The sequence below is a fragment of the Chlamydomonas reinhardtii genome, chromosome 15 (genome assembly GCF_000002595.2).
Source record: "Chlamydomonas reinhardtii strain CC-503 cw92 mt+ chromosome 15, whole genome shotgun sequence".
Taxonomy (NCBI): domain Eukaryota; kingdom Viridiplantae; phylum Chlorophyta; class Chlorophyceae; order Chlamydomonadales; family Chlamydomonadaceae; genus Chlamydomonas; species Chlamydomonas reinhardtii.
Genome location: NC_057018.1, coordinates 32472 through 51034, shown reverse-complemented (window position 1 = coordinate 51034; position 18563 = coordinate 32472). Strand labels below are relative to the sequence as shown.

The window sequence follows — 18563 nt, the reverse complement described above, 5'->3', positions numbered from 1 at the left end:
TAGATTCCCAGTTGTGAGGGCAAGCCTCGTTCTGGACAGCCAAATGGAGTGGCGACGATCTTGGCAGTTGGCAAACATGTCTCGCCTCCTCTCCGGCCGGACCGAAAGGCGCCAGGCGGCGAGAGATTATGGCATGGGAGGGACCTCCCCCTACAAGAGAGTGTTTGCCGCCCGTAGTTTGCCGTACACTTAGGCCAGAGCATGCAGCGGATGATACGGAACATTACATTTGCATCTGTTGGCCCTGGCAAGCGGTCTGAGAATGCGCAAGCCCTTTGAGGGTCCCAGGTGTAATCCGCGGCTGTGATCGACTCCCGCGTCACTCCGTCACTCCCCCTCGCACCAGCAGACCCCGTTGCAAAGCACCCACGATGATGCGCCTGCCGCCGATCAACTAGATTGATATCACACCGGCTCCCGTTCAACACGTCCAACATCACACGCTGCCTCCTGCCTACAGCTGCTCCGCTCCCTAACTGCCAACACATACCCCATGCAACAAAGCTTCGCATTATTATCATTAGAGCATCGTCGATATCCTATGAGTGGACACACATGCTGCGCGCTCAGCATCTTGGAAGCGCATGCAGCCACAAGGGCGGCACGGCGCCACACCCGCATGCCACAGCCCAGCGCCTCCTCGCCTGCCCCAGCCTGGTCCCACTTAACGCCACCTACTTGTACCCTGCATTGACCTCGGCCACGTGCGCGTGACTTCCAAATCCTACCACGCTATTTCCTTGCAGACTGCAATGCTGGTTTTGATCTCTACCCGCATTCCTCCATGATCCAGTGTTTACATCCCCGCTGCGGCCGCCGCCCCGCCCGCTCCCTCGTCCTCCTGCCCGTACTCCCCATACTCGGCCTCATAGTCCACTGTCTCGCCCTCCTCAAAGAAGAAATCGCCCTCGGCAGCGCCCTCGCCCTCGCCCTCGCCTTCGCCTCCCCCTCCTTCCTCCCGCTCCTCCACCTCCTGCTCATAGCCCTCCTCCTCCTCGTACCCCTCCTGCTCCTGCTCCTGCCCCTGCATCGCCACCGCCTGCGCCTCCCGCTCCCTCCGCTCCTGCTCCTCCCTCTCCGCCTTAGCCGCCCTCAGCTCCTTGAGCTCACGCAGCTCCTCCGCCAGCCGCCTCGCCACCGCCGCCTCCACCTCAGCCGCACTGCGCCGGCCTGAGGGCACAAAGGAGCCGGCACGAGCCAGCGCATCGGGGAAGACCGGTGAGGGCGCCAGGGCCGGTGGCGCGGAGGGCGCGGGGGCAGGTGCGGCGGGCCCGGCGCCGGTGCTGCTGCCGCCCAGGGAGCCGCGTGGGCCGGTGTGCCCCAGCGCCCGGCTGCTGCCGGTCTGTGGCCCAGAGGCAGGGACCAGCCCCGCCATAGCTGCCAGCGAGGAGTGGGCCGAGATGGCCCCGCCGTTGGTGTTGGTGTCGGCGGCTGCAGCTGCGGCTGCAGCTCCATCGGGCGCCAGTGGGGATGTGCCGGCTGCGGGGCGGCTGACGGCGCCGGCGGCAGCTGTGTGCGGCGCCGCAGAGGCCGCGTGGCCCAAAGACTCGGAGGAGCCGTCCGTGGCGCCCTGTGTGGCGCCGCCGGCCGTGCCCCGTTCCCGGGACCCGACCCCAACCACACGTGCCTCCATGGCTGCGGCCGTGGGGGCCGCGGTTGTGGCCACCTCCCTTGCCTCGCCGTCTTCCTCCTCCTCCTCCTTCTCACCCGCCGCCTCCTCCCGCTGCTCCTGCGCCTGCTGGTCGCGCTGCAGAGCCCTCTGGGCCTCCAGTGCGGGAGTGAGCAGTGCCACCACCTGGAGGTGTGTGGTGTTCGGGGTGGGGCGGGGTGTAAATGGGGGGCGGCGCAGTCGGGCAGGAATTGCGAGCGACAGGATGCGCGGGGGCCGGGTTTGAGCGGCAGGGTCTTTGCAGCTGGTGACTCGCTGTCCCGTACTGCCACGTACACACACACGTGCGCATGTACGTGTGCACAAATTACCCCTCCACCACCCTTCGGCCACCCCTCCAGTAGCCCTCACTCGCCTTGCGGTACTGGCCCACTCGGCCCAGTGAGGCGGCGTGGAAGGACACCTCTGTGGTGGCGTACTGCAGCGGCGTCTTGCCGTTCTGAGGGGGGAGGGGGCGAGTGGGGGATTCGTGGGGGGGGGGGGGGAGGCGAGTTGATGGTGGTGTGCGTCTGGTGGCGCCGATCGAGTGAGGCATGGGGCATGGATGGGACCTTGGTTCGCTGCCGTGCACTGCTGCCCGTCCGCCACCCTGCCACCCTGCGAGTGCCAGAAAGCACAACCGCAGGCTGCAGCCGCACACACTCACACGCTGAGCCCACAGGACCAAGCGCCCGCAGCCCAGCACGCTTCTGTGTCACCGATCCCTCACCTGGTCCCAGCACCTCTTCGTTCACCCCCCACCATTTTTTCAAACATGCATCTTTGCCGCGCCCCCCCGTCACCCACTCACCTGCCCCTTCACTCCTGGGTCCGCCCCCGCGCCCAGCAGCACGTCAACCACCTCCGCAAAGCCGCCCTCACACGCGATGTGCAGCGGCCGGTCGCCGTCCTGTGTGGGGGTGTCGTGTCGGCAAGAATGTCGGCAGGTATACGCAATAACTCGTGAGCACTCACACCCACGCCCCTTCCACCCACGCAACGCGACCACATGCCGCGACCGCCCTTCCATCTCTCCCCTTCCCAATACCCTCGCCTGACTGTGCTTCTTATGCCTTATTTCCATGACACCTTGCACACCCCAGCTGTTCCCACTGGACGTCAATTCCACCTCAATCTTGTAACTTACTCGCTTCGTTCTCCATGAACGGCTCATCCCCCCCCCCCTCCCCACGCTCACCCAGTTGGCTGGCTCCGGGTCCGCCCCCGCGCGCAGCAGCTGCCGCACCACCCCCGCGTGCCCCATGGCCGCAGCGAAGTGGAGCGGCGTGTCGTCGCCCTGCACCAGTGGGTAAGTGCGTGTGTGTGTGTGCGTGTGTGTGTGTGTGTGCGTGTGTGTGTGTGTGCGTGTGTGCGCGTGTGTGTGTGTGTGTGCGCGAGAGAGAAAGAGGGCCATGCTTGTGTACAGCATGTGTCTTCAGCGTGTGTGTGTAAAGCAGCGGGGCCATGCGTGGCGAAATGATTGTAACACCTCCCATCGTCCCGTGTCGCCCCGTATCGTTTCACATAATGAGCCCCTACCCAAGGCCCCATGATGCATCCACCCACTCCAGGACTGAGAGCCGCCCCGCCGCGCCCCCGCCGCTCACCCCGTTTGTGACGCCGGGGTCTGCCCCCGCCGCCAGCAGCGCCGCCACCACGTCCTCACTGCCGCCGCGACACGCCACGTGGAGCACACCGTCGCCGTCCTGTGCGCGGCAGTGCGGCAGTGCGGCAAGGTGTGAGAGGCGTGTACGAGACAGGGAGGCAGTGGGGCCATGTAGCAGTTGGGACGGCGGCCATGGGGAGACGTGTGACAGTATCGTATCGCCCCCGCAGGCCTCGTGAACCTCGCAGTACCCCGCCCCACCCGCCCCACCGCCCCACCCGCCCCGCCCACTCACCCCATTGGTCGCGGCCCAGTCTGCCCCCGCCGCCAGCAGCGCCCGCACGCAGCCACCCGCGCCCGCCCGCGCCGCGGTGTGCAGCGGCGTGTCGGCGTCCCAGTTGAGCGCCTCCAGCCAGGCGGCGGCGGCGGCAGGGGAGGAGGCGGAGGACGCCGCGGGGCCAGGCGGGGGGGCGTCATCCGCGTCGTCGTGAGCACCAGCACCTGCAGCCGTAGCCACAGCCGCAGCCACCTCGCCGCCAGCGTCAGCCGCAGCGGCCCCCCGCTCCACCGCCGCCGCCCCCTGCTGCTGCTGCTGCGGCTGCGCTGCCGCCAGCGCCTCCAGCAGCAGCGTCAGGGCGGCGCCGCATCCCGCCCGACACGCGGTGTGCAGCAGGCCGTCACCGCAGGCCTATGTGCGTGAGAGGGGATGAAGGGGACCGAAAGAGGGGGAGAGTGGGTGCCGGTTCGGGTGGGCCGGGTGGCCTACCCTGCAGCCCCACGTTCCCTCCCTGACACGCACCTCGCCGCGCACACACGACGCCCACAGCTCCCGCCCGGTGGCCTCCACCGCGCCCCCCAGCAGCGCCTCCAGCGCCGCCAGGCACCCCGCACCGCCCGACACAGCCAGGCGCAGGGGGGAGGCGCCAGACTGCGTGTGTGTGTGTGTGTGTGGGGGGGAGCACACGGTGGGTTGGAGGCTCGGAGCGCCATAGCAAGGGAGGTAGGGTGGGCTAAAAAAGACCAACAGTCCAGAAACTTTCACGGCCAGCGCCGTACTCCCCACACGGCGCCACACCTTATCGCGCACGCCCACGTCAGCACCCGCCGCTAGCAGCGCCCGCACCGCGGCGGCATTGCCCGCGGCCGCAGCCACTGCCAGGGGAGTGCGGCCGTCCTGCAGGGGCACGCAGCGAGGACATGCAAGATTCTGCGGGATGGGTGGAGGGCGGCTGAGCGGAGGATTTGGGCTCACCCCCGGCTTCAACATTGGCGGACACAGCTGCCCAATGGCACCTGGGTGCGGTTGCATAGCTGCCGCATAGGCGGAATCAGCCCTACACGCCCGACACAGCATCAGGGCACGGGGTTGGGGCATGAGGCCACTAGCTAGGAGTCTAGCACCAGTCACAGCACTTACACCCACCTCGCGCTTTGCCTCCTTGTCCGCGCCAGCCGCCAGCAGCGCCGCCACAAGCGCCTCCTGCGCCGCCGCCTCCTGTGCGGCCGCCGCCTCCGTGGTGGCAGCGTCGACTCCTGGCCGCTGGTGGTGCGTCTTCGCGGGCGACGGCTGCGAACCCAGCCAGGTCCCAGCACCGGCACCCAGCAGTGCGGCTGAGGGCGAGGAGAAGGGCGCGGTGGCAGCAGCGGGTCCGCCGCCTGCCGAGTAGTAGCGGGTGGGGGCGGTGGCGGGAGTCTGGGAGGCGGTGGGGGCGGCTGACGGCGGCGGCTCGGGCGCGGCTGCCGTGATTGCGGCTGCTGCTGATGCGGCCAGGTGCAGGGCGGTGGAGCCGTCCTGTGGTTGTGGAGGAGGGGGCTGAGTCACATGCGGCGTGACGTAACACGTGTGTTGATGTCACCTGTCCGGCAGCAATTTTCGACCACGTCACCACGAGCAAGGCGGTACCCTGGCCCGGCTAGCATGCAAGTGGATATGAAGATGCATGCGCACCCCGACAAGCATGTGCATGGGACTCCACGTCGGCACCTCCACTGGCCCGACCCCACACGCCCACACGCACCCGCGCCGCCGCTGTCACGTCCGCGGCTCCCTCCGCCAGCAGTGCCGCCGCCGCCCCCAGGTGCCCGCCCTCACAGGCGACGTGCAGGGGCGTGTGGCCGGCGTGGTCCTTGGCCTCGGGGCTGGCTCCCGCCGCCAGCAGCAGCGACACCGCCGCCAGCCGCCCCGCCCCCGCGGCGGCGTGCAGCGGCGTGCGGCCGGCCTGTGGTAAGGGTGCGCATAGGTGTGTGTGTGTGTGTGTGGGGGGGGGTTACAATCATGATTAATTAACAAGTTTAGTTGTCGTCAGGCACAGGGGGTGGGGGACTGGGGGTGCACACAGCAGTGAAGAAGGGCGGGGGGAGATTCTACCCCATGTATTGCAGGGACCTAGGATATGGACTTCAAGTCGGGAAGCCCCTGGCCTGCCTGGTCCCCTCCGGGCCCCCACCCACCTGGTCCTGCCGCTCGAGCTCCGCCGCCGCCACCGCAGTCACGGCAGTCGGGGCGCCGGGGCTCATGTCAGCCGCCGCGGGAGGTGCGGTCAGCGCCAGTGAAGGCGGGTTCCAGGCCGGCGGCATCAGCAGCAGAGCAGCCAGGGCCTCGGCACTGCATGCGTGTGTGTGCGTGTGTGGGTGCGAGTTCGGGAGAGTGAGTGTCAGTGTAGTGTCAGTGCGCGTCAGTGCGCGTGAGGACAGGCATGCAGCAATACCACAGCGGCACGCAGCAGTGCACACAGAAGGGCCAGTGGCGGCCTGCAGTCAACATCATGCGCGGGGCGGTGGTGCGGTGGCGCCGCTGCCAACTCACCTGTCAGCTGCAGCTGCGCGGTGCAGAGGCGGCGGCGGCGGCGGCTGGGGTGCGCCGCGTTGCAACTTGCTGGGGCTGCCCGGCAGAGCGCCTGAGGGCCTGCTGGGGGGTGGCGGTGCGGCGGTGGCGGCACTGGCGGCGGCGGCCGCCCGGGAGGCAGTTGCGGTGTGGGCCTCCAGACAGGCCTGTGGGTACGGGGGGAGGGGGGCGATCGAGGCGACCGATGACGGCGGGGCACCAGTGGGAGAGCGGGTACTCAAAAGCAGCATGAGGTGGGAAAGGACGGAACCGCAGTTAAACCCTAAAACCCTTACCTAGGTTTGGCACGGGGGCACGCGTGCATGCATCAGCGCCCGACCCCCTCCGGCCCCCGACCCCCTTCGGCCCCACCCACCGACTGGTACAGCGACACCAGCTGGGTGGCACGACCCGCCGCCCGCAGCGCCGCAAGCACACCCGAGCCACCGCTGGCGTCCAGGGCGGCGCCCGCCTGAGGCGCCGCCGCCGCCGCCGCCACCGCCGCCTGCTGTGTCGCCGCCGCCAGCACCTCTGACGCGGCGCCTGCCAGCGGCGCACACAGCTGGGCCTGCGCAAGCGCGTGGCACTGCGGCGGCGGCGGCGCCGGCGGCAACACCGCAGACCCGCCACCTGTTGAGTTTTGTAATGGGGGTGCGGAAGGTGGCAGCAGCAGCAACGGCTCCAGGGCCCCGCACGCCGCCTCCAGCACCGCCACCAACACCTCGTGACGGGCGGCGGCATCCGCAGCAGCAGCGGCCGCGGCAGCCGCCGGCGCCAGCCCCTGCGGCAGACCGGGCAAGAGCCGGGGCGCCCCGGGGGCGTTGAAGCGCAGGGCGGCGGCCAGGGTGGCGGCGCACAGGCGCATCACGCCGTGGCGCCGCACCAGGTAGCCGCGCCGCCGAGCCCGTTCCTCCGCGGCCGCCGCCCTGGCTGCAGCAGCCGCCCTGGCTGCGGCAGCCGCATCTGCCACGCCGCCGTCGTCCTCGGCCCCAGACAGTGGTGGCGGGGGAAGCGGTGTGGTGGCGTGGGGGGTAGGAGCGGGGAGCGGGTTCGTGGCGGCCAGCCCCAGCAGCTGCGCCGCCACTCCCACCAGGTCCCGTAGCTCCAGGTTGGCAGTGGCGGCGGCGGCAGCCGCCGCGGCGGCGGCGGCCCCCGGCCCGGCCGCGGTGCTGGCCATGCTGCCGCCGGTGTTGCCCGCAGCCACAGGGCTAGAGGGCTCACTGCCGGCAGGTCCGGCGGCGGCCGCGGCCACGGCTGCTGCGGCGGTGGTGTTGGCGTGTGTGACGGCGGCGGCCAGGGCGGTGCCTAGCGAGTCTGTCAGGCCGTCCAGGCTGGGGAGAGGGGGAAAGGAGAGGGGCGGCGGTGAAGCGGTGTATGACGTGTGTCTGAGAAATGCAAGAATTTGCACGTAACTTAACACATGCGCTGTGCAAGATCACTTCACCGCCGCATATGTCATGTCAAGCCCCCTCCTCGCCCCTGGGTCCCTTCCCTCTGCGCACCTGACGCCCTCCGGCCAGCCGCCCTCACGCAGCTCCGGGCGCTCCAGGCACCGCGACACAGCCACCAGCACAGCCGAGGGAGGCGGCGCGCCGCCGGCAGCAGAGGCGCGCGCCGCCAGGGCCGCGGCCGTGGGCAGCAGCTGGCGGAGCAGGGGCGAGCCGGGCGGCAGGTGCGGCACCAGCGCGGCCACCAGCGCAGCCGCCGCTGCAATCAGCGGGCGGGGTACGGTGCAGCTGCCGCCGCTGACGTCGCCCGTTGCCGCGCCGCCGCCCGCCTGGCCCAGGAGCACCAGCCGCACAGCCGGGGGAATGCTGTTGGCGGTAGCGGCACCCGCTGGGGAGTCCCAGGCGCCGCCAAGCGGCTGGGACATGCCGGCACCGGCGCGCAGGATGGCCATCGCCGCCGCCACCACTGCTCCCCCGGCGGCGGCGGTCACAGATCCGGGTGCAGGTAGCTTGGCGGCCTCCGGCGCCGCCGCCGCTGAGGAAGCGCTGGCGGCCATGACGGCGGCGGCCTCGGGCAGCCGCGCCGCCAGTGCCGCCGCCACCTCCAGCAGCAGGGTCAGCGCCTCCGACCCCACCAGTGGCCAGCCGCCAGTGAAGCAGGCGTCCGCGGCCGCCAGCAGCCCACGCCACAGGGCCGGGCCCGCCAGGGGGTTGGCGGGGCCGGGGCTGGCGAGGCAGGCCCCCAGCAGGGCGCCGCGCAGGCGGGCAAGACGACTGGCGGCGGCGGGGTCCGTTGTGGCGGCGGCGGAGCCGCCGGCAGGAGTTGGCGACGCAGCGCCGCCGCCGCTGGTGGGAGAAGCAGCAGTAGCAGAGGAGGCTGTGGCCAGCAGGGTGAGCAGCTGCAGTGCGTCCGCGGCTCCGGAGCCGGGTGGCAGCGCCAGCAGTGGGATGAGGGCGGCGCCGTCAATGGCGTGATGCAGGGCACTGGCGGCCACCACCGGACTGCCCACACCGGCCGAGGAGGGCGTAGGGGAGGACGCAGCCGAGCTGACGCCGCCGCGCAGCAGCCGTGACGCGGCAGCAGCCGAGGCCGCCGCGGCCTGCTCTGCCTGGCGGCGGGTTGCCTCCCGGGCCAGTGCCGCCATCAGTGCGGCAAGACTTGACAACACAGCCAGAAGCGCGCGCAGACACAGACGCCCGGGGGCCAAGGCCGGGGGCAGGGCGGCCGCTGCAGCTGCGCCGCCGGGCTCGCCTCCTGTGTCGGCGGACGGAGGCAGCGGCAGCAGCCCGCCGCGGCCCGGGCGACCGGCCGACGCCGCAGCAATGGCTGCAACGGCCGCCGGGGCCGCGGCAACCAGCTCCCGCACACGCCCCACCAGCACCGCCACCTGCGAAGGGAAGTGTGGCGACATAGTCAATGAAATGCAAATCAACTGGCCTCCATCACAGGACGCAACTTGCAGTGTGACTTCACAGCCTGACCTACGGGATGCCCGCGGCCAGCCCCTCCACCTACGTCCCAAGACCCTCACTCACCCCGCGAGATCTCGCTACCGCCTTGGCCAGCGCTTCCAGCCCCGGCCCCACCACCCGGGCCGCCTGGGCCGCCGCCGCCAGTGAGCGCAGGCCGCCTGCAGGCGAGGCGCCACTCTGCCGCAGCACCTCCGCCTCCGCCGCCTCCGCCGCCGCCTCCGCCCGCTGCTCCGCCGCCGCCGCCAGCCAGCAGCCACCCAGCACATGCACGGCCAGCTCCAGCGCCAGAGGCCGGTCATCACTGTCGGGCTCGGGGTCCCCGGCGGCGCCCTGGCAGGAGGCCACAGGCAGCACCGTAGGGCAGGGCGCTGCTGCAGCCGCTGCTGATGCTGCTGCTGCTGCTGCTGCCCCGCCGCCCGCAGTTCCAGCTGCGGCGGTGGCTGGCAGCTGCCTGCTGCTGGCGGGGCTGGGCATGGGCGGCACGCGGTCCAGGCAGGCGGCGGCGGCGTGCGCCAGGTGCTGCAGCTCGGCGGCGGACAGCCTGATGGGGGGGGGATGCAGGAAGGGGTTGCATTCATGATAACTTGAGAAGTGAAGGCGTAGGGGGGAGGGGCTTGCATCTTGATGGAGGGTGAATGAAACGCAAAGTGAAAACCCCCTAAATCAAGCGACGTAAGGACACGGGCATTCGGTCTTATGCCAATGTAATACATTGCGGCTGATTTCCTGCTACTGCCAACTCACTCCCACATGCAATCGCAAACAGCTGCTGCTGGACTCACCCGGCCGCCAGCGCCTTGGGTCCGCCGTCCCTCAGCGCCGCCAGCACCGCCGCCAGCGCCCGGACCTGAGGGCCCAGCCGCCCAGCCTCACCGCCCTCCCCGGCCGCCTCGGCCGCAGACGCCGCCGCCACCCTGGCCGCCACCCGACGTGCCAGCTGCACGGCCACACCCGCCAGCCAAGGCGGCGAAGCCGCCACCGCCACCGCCGCCGCCACCGCCACCGCCACTGCCGCACCGCTGCCGCCACTCGTGCCGCTCCCGGCCTTCGCACTGGTGACGGTGGCGGTGGTCCCGAAGGGCGGCAGCCGCGCCACCAGCTCACTCACCAGCGCCATGCCCGCACCGCCCAGCTCAGCCGCAGCTGCTGCCTCCGCCTCTTCCCGGGCCGCGGCTGCCAACGCGCGCGCCGCGGCCATGGCTGCGGCCTCCTCGTCCTCGTCCTCATCGGCGTCATCTTGCTCGCCCAGCGCGGCTGACTGCTGCAGCTCCAGGCTGCCCCGGGGCCGGACTCGGAGGAGGGCGGCCGCCAGCGCATCCACCGCACAGCCGCACATGGCTGCTGCGCCAAAGGGCCCGGCTGCCAGCAGGTCCGTCGCAGCGGAAGGAGACTCCTTGACGGCCGCCGCCGCCAGCCGCAGCACCGCCACGCGACCAGCCGCCGACAGACCCCACCACCACCACGTTCGCCGTCGCCGCCGCAGTTGCGTGGCGGTGGGGGCACCATCCGCAGACGCGGCGTCACACGTCAGCCACAGGGGCGGCGGCGGAGCACTGGGCGGCGTCAGCAGGTCACCCGCGCCCGCAAGCAGCCCCCGCCAGGCGCCGGGGGTCGAGACCACCGCCACTTGCAGCGCCGACAGCACACCCGCTGCGCCGCCAGGCGTGTCCGCCTCCGCCGCCTCCGCCAGCCAGTTCAGCAGCAGCAGCACCTTGGCCTGCTGACCGGCCGGAGACGCCGCAGCAAAGCCGCCCGCAGTGCCCGGCGCCGCCATGAGAGGCACCAGCACACCCACCACCCCCGCCGCCAGCGCCTCTCGCGCCGCGGCCGCAAAGGTGGCGGCAGCCGCAGAGGCCGCGGCGGCGCCGGGCCCCTCCGCCAGATCGCTGTGTCCACCAGCTGCCGCTAAGGGCCCCGATGCAGTCAGGGCGCCGGAGCTCATGGCCACACCAGGCTCACGCGGGTCGTGTGCCGCCAGCAGCTGGAAGGAAGCCAGGGACACGGTGCGGGGCGCGTCCGGCAGCGGCTGCCCGGGCACCACAGGGGCGGCGGCACCAGTAGCCACGATGCCTGAGGGCGCCCTGAGGATGCCCGAGGGCGCCGTGAATGAGGGCAGTGGTGAGGGCGACTGACTGCTGCCCTGCCCCACCGCCGGAGTGCCCAGTGCAGATGCCCCTGACGCCGATGCCGCGCCCGGCCCTGTTGCCGCTGCCACATGGGGTGCGGCCAGGCGGGTGGGCACCAGGCTGGCCAGCACCAGCAGCAGCACATCCAGCGCCAGGGCCCGGCTGTCCCGGGTGAGCGCAGGCGGCTGCGGCGTGTCGCCACCAGCGCCGCCGCCCAAGACGCCCTGGCCGCGGCCGTGGCCGTCCTCCCCTGCGCCGCCGCCGCCGGGGCCGTCCAGCAGCAGGGCCCGCCAGTCCAGCGGCGCGCCGCGGCTGTCGTCAGCACCCTGGACGAGTGCGAAGCAGAGGTAGCATGATTTGTTAAAAGACCCTTCTTCAAGGGTACCGTTTGGCCAAGGCTGTCGCAGGCTACCTGCTGACGCCCTGAATCCACCCAGCGCGGTCCTACCTGCCGCAGAGCCTCCACCAGCTGTGTCACCGCCCCTGCCGCCACCACCTCAGTGGCCAGTGCCACTGCCAGCTGCCGCGGCCGCTCCTCCGCCGCGTGGCCCAGCAGGCCCTGCGCAGCAGTGCCGTACAGTGTGCATGTCAGTGAGGATCTCACCCTGCAGATGTGACACGCACGCCCTTAGTCTTCGCCGTTGGGCCGTCAAGCAATTGCAGCCAGGGCCCGCACCAGTGTTCGCGGTCCACACCACCAGCCCCGACACGTACCTGCAGCGCCGCCATGAGGCCGGCAGAGCGGTGGCGGCGGAGCAGCGCGGCGGCGTCCCGAGCTGCCTCCGTGAGTTCCGAATCCTGCAGGGGCAAGGCGGCGGTATCAATCATGCTAGGCCAAGTCCTAGGCAACAACGGCACCATGGATGTTGCTCCGGCACACATTCCGTTCCACCTCTTCAACCAGTTCAGAGTGATGTGCGGTGTAAAGTACACATACGCGTGCACCCCATCGCCCGACGGCCCCTGATACCGCCAGCTGCAAACGCACCTGCAGCAGCCGAAGCACCTGTGCGGGGCGCGCCGCCACCGCCGCCGCCTCCGCCAGCTCCACCGGCCCGCACTCCGCTGCAGCCGCGTCCGACGCCCCGCCCACGCTGCCGCCATGGCTGTCCAGCGCCCGGGGGCTGCCGAAACTGGCCAGGTCGTCAAAGTCCGCACTGAGGCCGCCCAGGCCGCCCAGGGCGCCGCCCGCACTCGCGCCGGCCCGCACGCAGCTGCCACTGCCGCCAGGAGGCTGCTGGCTCGCCGCCGCGTCCGCCAGGGCTCCGCGGCTGAGCAGCTGCAGGCAGCGGTGCGCCACCACGCGCACCTCCCGTCCGTAGGGCCATTCGTCGGCGGGCGTGTCCGGCGGGAAGGACTGCAGGGCGCGGTATGCAGGTGGTTGTGGGTGGATGCTTTGGCCGCGCTAAAGGGAGGTAATCTCGCCGAAGGTAATCTGGCCCGTCAACATATCACCACACCCTCTGCGGCCCCCGCACTCACCACATGCAGGAACACACACAGCGCCAGTGCCAGTACGTCTGAGCTGAAGGTGCGCTTCACGCACTGCGTCAGGCCCTCCACCAGCCTGCAGTGGAACGCGGCGGTTGCTCAATGCCGCAAAGCGCGGCGCGCGGTGTGATGACTTGAACCCTTGCCAACCAAAGCGCCATGAACGCATCCTATTAGGCATGTACTTCTGCAAATGTCATGGGCTTGCGCACGTGCAACACGGAGATGAACGCCACACAAGCTGAACGCCAACAAGTCACGCAAATTTGGCCCGCGCGCGCATGCCGGTACCAACCTCCGCTCGTCCACCGCCAGCCGCAACTGGGTGTGCGTGCACAGCTGCAGCAGGCCGCGCGCAGCTGCGCGACGCTCTAGTGCGCTGCCCCCAACCAGCTTGATGAAGCAGTGATCCACTGCCTGCGGTGGAGATCAGGGTGCGCGCCCCGCCGACGTGGGCAATCCCGATAGTTCTGACAAACCACCGCAGCGCGTCGTCAGGGCATGCTCGGTGCATGGCATGTAAAGGCGCATGTGTCGCAATGCCTGTCAACATGCGCCCCTGCTTGTTACATTCGCTAACCAGTTAGGCCAGTTATGTTCATCGCAATGCCGCAACATCTCTAGACGAAGGCTTAGGCAATCATACCATTTCAGTACAAGCGCAGCTGGCTTACAATCACGCCTCATACATCTGCATACCTGCGTCAAGCTCAGCGAGCCTTGCAAGACAAAAGACGGCATGTGCCCAGCGTGCAGGGCGCTCGACAACCTCACTGTCGCCCATTCATCATTCGGCGACAATGAGAAGGCACTGGCTGACCTCAAGCTGCTCGCATCATCAGCGACTGCTTCGTGCTCTCCAGCCGAAGCTCGCCGCTGCCCAACAGCCTTCATCGTTTCGGCAAACGTATGACAAGGTTATGATTAACTCATTCACTCACGAAATCTGACATTGGTAAGCGCGCACTTCTTCCCGAGAACAACGGCGGATATGTCAGCCGGGGTCTCGCGCTGTGAAGCTTGATAAGCTGTGTGCTTTTAATATAACAGGTACTTGACTACTACACGAATGTATTTATATCAATCATTGTGTGTTACTGGGATGGTTTCGCATGTTCACATCGTCGGCACGACACGCCTCCCGTGTGAATTCCCCCTTCCCCCGGCAAGCAGCTGCCAGGGCGTGCCGCCCCAAGTTGAGAGCTGTGATTGAGAGACTAAAGGTCTGTCTCCCATCCGCTTATGCGAAACGTTTGATGTACGGCTGGCGAACCAAGCTGGGTTGTAGGACGGCATGCACAAAAGCATGTGGAAACCAAGGCACAGGAAGGGCCAGACATGCACTGTGAGGTGAGTTTAGGCAGCAGTACCGCGTCAGCACACCTCCTGACCGCGCATCTCCGGACCCATCCGCAGGAGCGGGATGGGCTGGCTACCAACCCCACAAGTGCCCACATCTTCCATTCATCCAGTGGAGTATGCAAGCCACACTAACCAAGCAAGGCAGGGTACATCAGAGGGATGACACGCCCCCTCTTTCAGGACCTCGAAGTTAGCGGAGCGAGCTCCGGTGGAGGCTAACCTGGGTGCAGTTAACCCGCTCAGGAGGGGCTGCGGGCCTCACCGAGGGTGGGTCCGGGGCTAATCTGGGTGGGCCGGCGACTAATCCGGGTCAACCGCCGGCTAATCCTAGGTGGGCCGCCGGCTAATCCGGGTTGGCCGGCGACCCAGCGGGCTTTGCCCCGAGCTCACCCAAGCTTTACAGCCGTTGCCTTAAAGTTAGCCCACGGCTAATCCACCGGAGCTGGATGAGAGCAGCCAAAACCGCTCGTGTCATCCCTCCGGGTACATTAGGCACGCCAACAGGCGCGCACCCCAGCGCACCCCTGCTGCAATCAACCAAGGCCCAACACCCAACTTAGACAGCTTGCTTGCAGTGGACCGCACACTGTATCACACAGCGCTTCAAGTTCGTGCACACTGCCACACATTGCATGTTGTCGGTGCTGGGTCTATCCCCAGCATTGACCCAGCATACCAGGAGTCCCAGCTGGCCGCCCCGCCAGGCACCACAATCGCAGGCCCTCATTTCACAGTCCCAGCCTGCGGCCATTTTGCCAATATTTCTCAGAAATTCACAATCTCGCATTCATGTCGCGCACCAATACCGTACTGTCCCTGCTGACAGTCCTTGACACTCTGTGCGCACACGCCAACACATCAACATCACAACATTTACCGGTGTGGTGTTCTCCACCTGAGGCATGGCACCTGCCCCGCCTTCTCGCCCTGCAGCTCACCGCTCCAGGCCCTCACCACACGTTGCCCATGCTCATGCGCTACAGGAACTCAGAGTTGCCGCCCCTGTAATGAGGCACGGCCACAGGTGCGGGTCATTACCAGGATGCCTGTTGGATGTGAAGTGGATGCAGGTTCGCTCCGGGCTTGGGGTGGGCGGGCGGGCAGGCGGATAACTGGATACACCCACAGAGCAAAGAGGGGATGCTTTATCCATGTATCATATCCACGTGGCGGGGTAACATTTCATGGGTGCAATCTTACTGTAGGTCATGTATCTCACCTCCTTTCCTTCCTCTCCAACCCGCTCCGACCCCAGCCCAAGGCTTACCTTTTAAATTACCCAGCACCACCTTGATGATGCAGGACAGGCTCTCAAGCCGTTGCATTGCGCTCCCAGGGGCCCACCGCCAGAGACTGCACTTCGTGGCCATGGCGTGACAGCACCATGGCCACCTGCGGTTGGGTGCAAGGTGGAAACTACGGTGACGTGAAGTAGGGGCAGAGCGGCGTTACAGGGCAGTGTCTTGGGTTGTGCCAGTAGGGGACAGGTGCGCGCAGCAGTGCAGTTCAATGCAGCGAGGGTGATGGCACAGTGCCTGTGCAGCACTAGTCCAAGCAGCGGCTACAGCCGTCTCTAACCCACCCACCCACACAAGGCGCACTTCTAACATCTGGGGACGAGCCCCTGTAACATTAAGCTGCCTGGTCCAGCCAAAGCAGGCACTCCCACCGTGTGGCCCTTGCAGCCTCAAGTTCCCTGCTGTGCTGCCCGTGCTTGCCCCTAGTTCTGGGTTATGGGTTCACAGTCCACAGTCCCACTCCTTGGCGCAGTGCCCTGGGCCGGCGATCTTCGAGGGTGACCCTCGTCCTCCTGCTGGCACACCACGGTGTCGGTGGTTCGCTGCATTGGCGCCTCCTCCACTTGCAGCACCAGTACCGCGCCTACGGTCCCTTTCCCACTGCCTATTTCGCATAATGTGGACGCTGCACTCTCCACCACCTCTATGCTTACCTCATGTATCATCCCCCCGCCACCCTTGGTATTGAACCAGACTTCCACGAATGGTTACTCACCCCGGTCACTGACGCCATCCTTGCTGCCAAACCCGGCGTGGGCTGCCCTTCCTTGAACCACCACCTCTGGCACCCCCTGCCCTCCGGCAACTCATCTCCCTTCCCGAACTCTACCGCATCTTGGACTCTATCCCCCTTCCTGCCGGCTGGCTGGCAGCTGCCGCCCATCGACGGGGTCCGCCTCTCCCGGTTCATTGCCCACATTTCATCGCCTTGCCCGCGTCATCACGTGCGGGTAAACCTTTGCCTTTGTGACCGCAGCCAGGCCGCCCTCACTGTGCAAGGTGCTCCAGGCCGTGCATGTTCCTCCAATCCACCACCGCCCTGTTCTACTTTGTCCGCCGTGGTCACCCAGAGCCCCCTCGCCGCCCCTACCCAGCCCCATCTACCCATTGACCTCCTCACCCAGCTCCATGTCTACCTTTGTGGCACGTCGCCGTCTACCCCACCACCTGCTGCCGGGCTACCCTAGCCCCTTACCAATACTTCATCCCCCCACCCACCACCACCTTGCGAGTACCCCCTAACAACCCCTGACACCCACCTTGTCGCCTGCCTATGCATGCTGCCTACCTGCCCCGCGCTTGCCCCCGTCTAACTGTCCCTGCATCTGGATGCATGCAGGACATCCAGGCTGGCAGTGCCTGTGGGGAGCCGCTCGTGGCCCGCACACTGCCCGCTCCCATGCTCTTTCCACTAACCGCCCCATGCCGTCCACCCCTTGCCCTTAACCATACCGAGCGGTCCGGTGGCTATAGTAGGTGCATGGGGTTCGGGCGCTGCTCGGCAGTGTGCCGGTCGCCGCACCAGTGTTCCTGACGCCGTTGCTGCCAGGAGAGGTCTGATATAGTTGGTAATGGGGTTGTGTGTGGGAGCTCATCGCAGGGTAGCCCTGCTAGATACGCGGCGTTTCAGAGTGGCCTGTCAGGTCCGCGGGTGGGATGTGCCGCCCGTGAGGTGTTTGGTCCCGAGTTCTGGGTGCGCGTTTGCGGTGTGCATTTGCCGGCCGGGGGTCTAGGATGTTGGTCGCGCCGGCCCTGGGCTGCTGGCGTGGTCGCTTCGGTGGCTGGCCTTTAGGCCGGCGGGATGTGTGTGTCTGTGCCTGTGTGCGGCGGTGCGGGTGCGTGCGGGCGGGGCTTGTGGGCCTGTGTGAAAAATTTGGGGTGTGTGCGTGTGTGTGTGCATGTGTGTGCATGTGTGTGCATGTGTGTGTGTGTGTGTGTGTGTGTGTGTGTGTGTGTGTGTGTGTGTGTGTGTGTGTGTGTGTGTGTGTGTGTGTGTGTGTGTGTGTGTGTGTGTGTGTGTGTGTGTGTGTGTGTGTGTGTGTGTGTGTGTGTGTGTGTGTGTGTGTGTGTGTGTGTGTGTGCGTGTGCGCGTGCCTGTGTGGGCGCTTCTGGGCCCTCTGTGCCTCCGGGGAGCTCTTTGTGAGCCCAGACTCTTTTTACCGTGTGCACTACCCAGGGCCAGGCAGCTGCTACTGACCGTGCCAGTTCCACTCGCTAGTTGCGCCCACCGTCACAGCCTCTCATGCCAGCTGCCACCTCCAGTTCGTATCTGCCTACTGTACTCAGACTCCAGCGCCTGCTCCAGCGCGTGACACCAGCAAACCTTCTGCTAACCGCATGCAGTCCTTAGGGCGCATGACGCAGCTCTAACCCGAACCTCAGCCGCGACATTCCCAATTCCAACCCGCGGCGCTTCCTCACACCTCAGTTGTGTTTGTTTCGTACTCGCATTTGACTCGCCTGCCACTCATCCGTACACTTGTTCTCCCTTGTCTGCCTTGCCTCGCCCTGTATTAGCCCCTGCCTGTCATACTGTCGCCAGGCCATGGCTTTGCTGCATTCTGTCTGCATTTTCTGCGGTTTCTTCTGGTGCTCATCGATGGACACTGGTCACCTTCCTGCAGGTGCACTGCGACTCTGCTTCTGTGGTGTTGCGGTGTGTGTCTGTGTGGTGCTAACGCCTGGACAAACGCCCGGAGCCTGAGGAATGCACGTAAGCAAACTTCCAGCCAGCCAGCAACTTGTTGGTACAGTAACTCCCGTGTTCGACCAGCTGCACGCTCATGCACTGCTGTTGCAATTGTTTGTCATCTGTTGGGGTCTGGGAATCAGATGCACCCTACGGGGCTGCACCAACCTGCCTTAACACTGTCCCATCGCACGCCCTTGCCCTTAACCACTGTGTTGCGCCCGCTCTGCCGCTTTTGCTGCCTGGGCTTGCGTGTGGTCTTGTCTATGATATCTGTTATCCTACTGCCAACACGCCTCGGCCCTTTCACTGTCCCCTTTCACTGTTTTGGATTTGTCTTTCCCCTTTACCCCATGTTATGTGCTTCTGGCCCATTATGTGCTGTTGTGCGCCCCACCAAGCAGAGGCAGCGACAATTACCATATTGCTGGCACCGCTTTCCCTGATGTGCCATAACACCTTGTCCCCCTCTCATAAGTACTACTGCTTGCGAGAACGCCTCTGCCTGTGGCTTAGCTTGTGCTGGTTTAGTTTAGGCTGGTACTTACACCCTCCCTCCCTCCCTCCCTCCCTCCCTCCCTCCCTCCCTCCCTCCCTC

The 18563-nt window shown here is 67.2% G+C and overlaps 1 protein-coding gene across 1 annotated transcript; it reads right to left on the bottom strand.

Annotated features, from left to right (window-relative positions):
* Positions 1-211: 211 nt before the first annotated feature.
* Positions 212-13659, bottom strand: CHLRE_15g634600v5 (uncharacterized protein). The gene is made up of 22 exons (XM_043070490.1): positions 13316-13659; positions 12912-13033; positions 12608-12692; positions 12114-12482; positions 11840-11923; positions 11574-11684; positions 9782-11451; positions 9063-9540; positions 7581-8914; positions 6455-7409; positions 6061-6245; positions 5706-5859; positions 5273-5473; positions 4678-5046; positions 4330-4428; positions 4054-4182; positions 3550-3942; positions 3256-3354; positions 2847-2945; positions 2460-2558; positions 2025-2108; positions 212-1795 (listed from the first exon to the last, which is right to left on the bottom strand). The coding sequence occupies exons 1-22, from the start codon at positions 13355-13357 to the stop codon at positions 797-799; spliced, it is 8160 nt and encodes a 2719-aa protein (XP_042916348.1). The 5' UTR covers positions 13358-13659; the 3' UTR covers positions 212-796.
* Positions 13660-18563: the final 4904 nt, after the last annotated feature.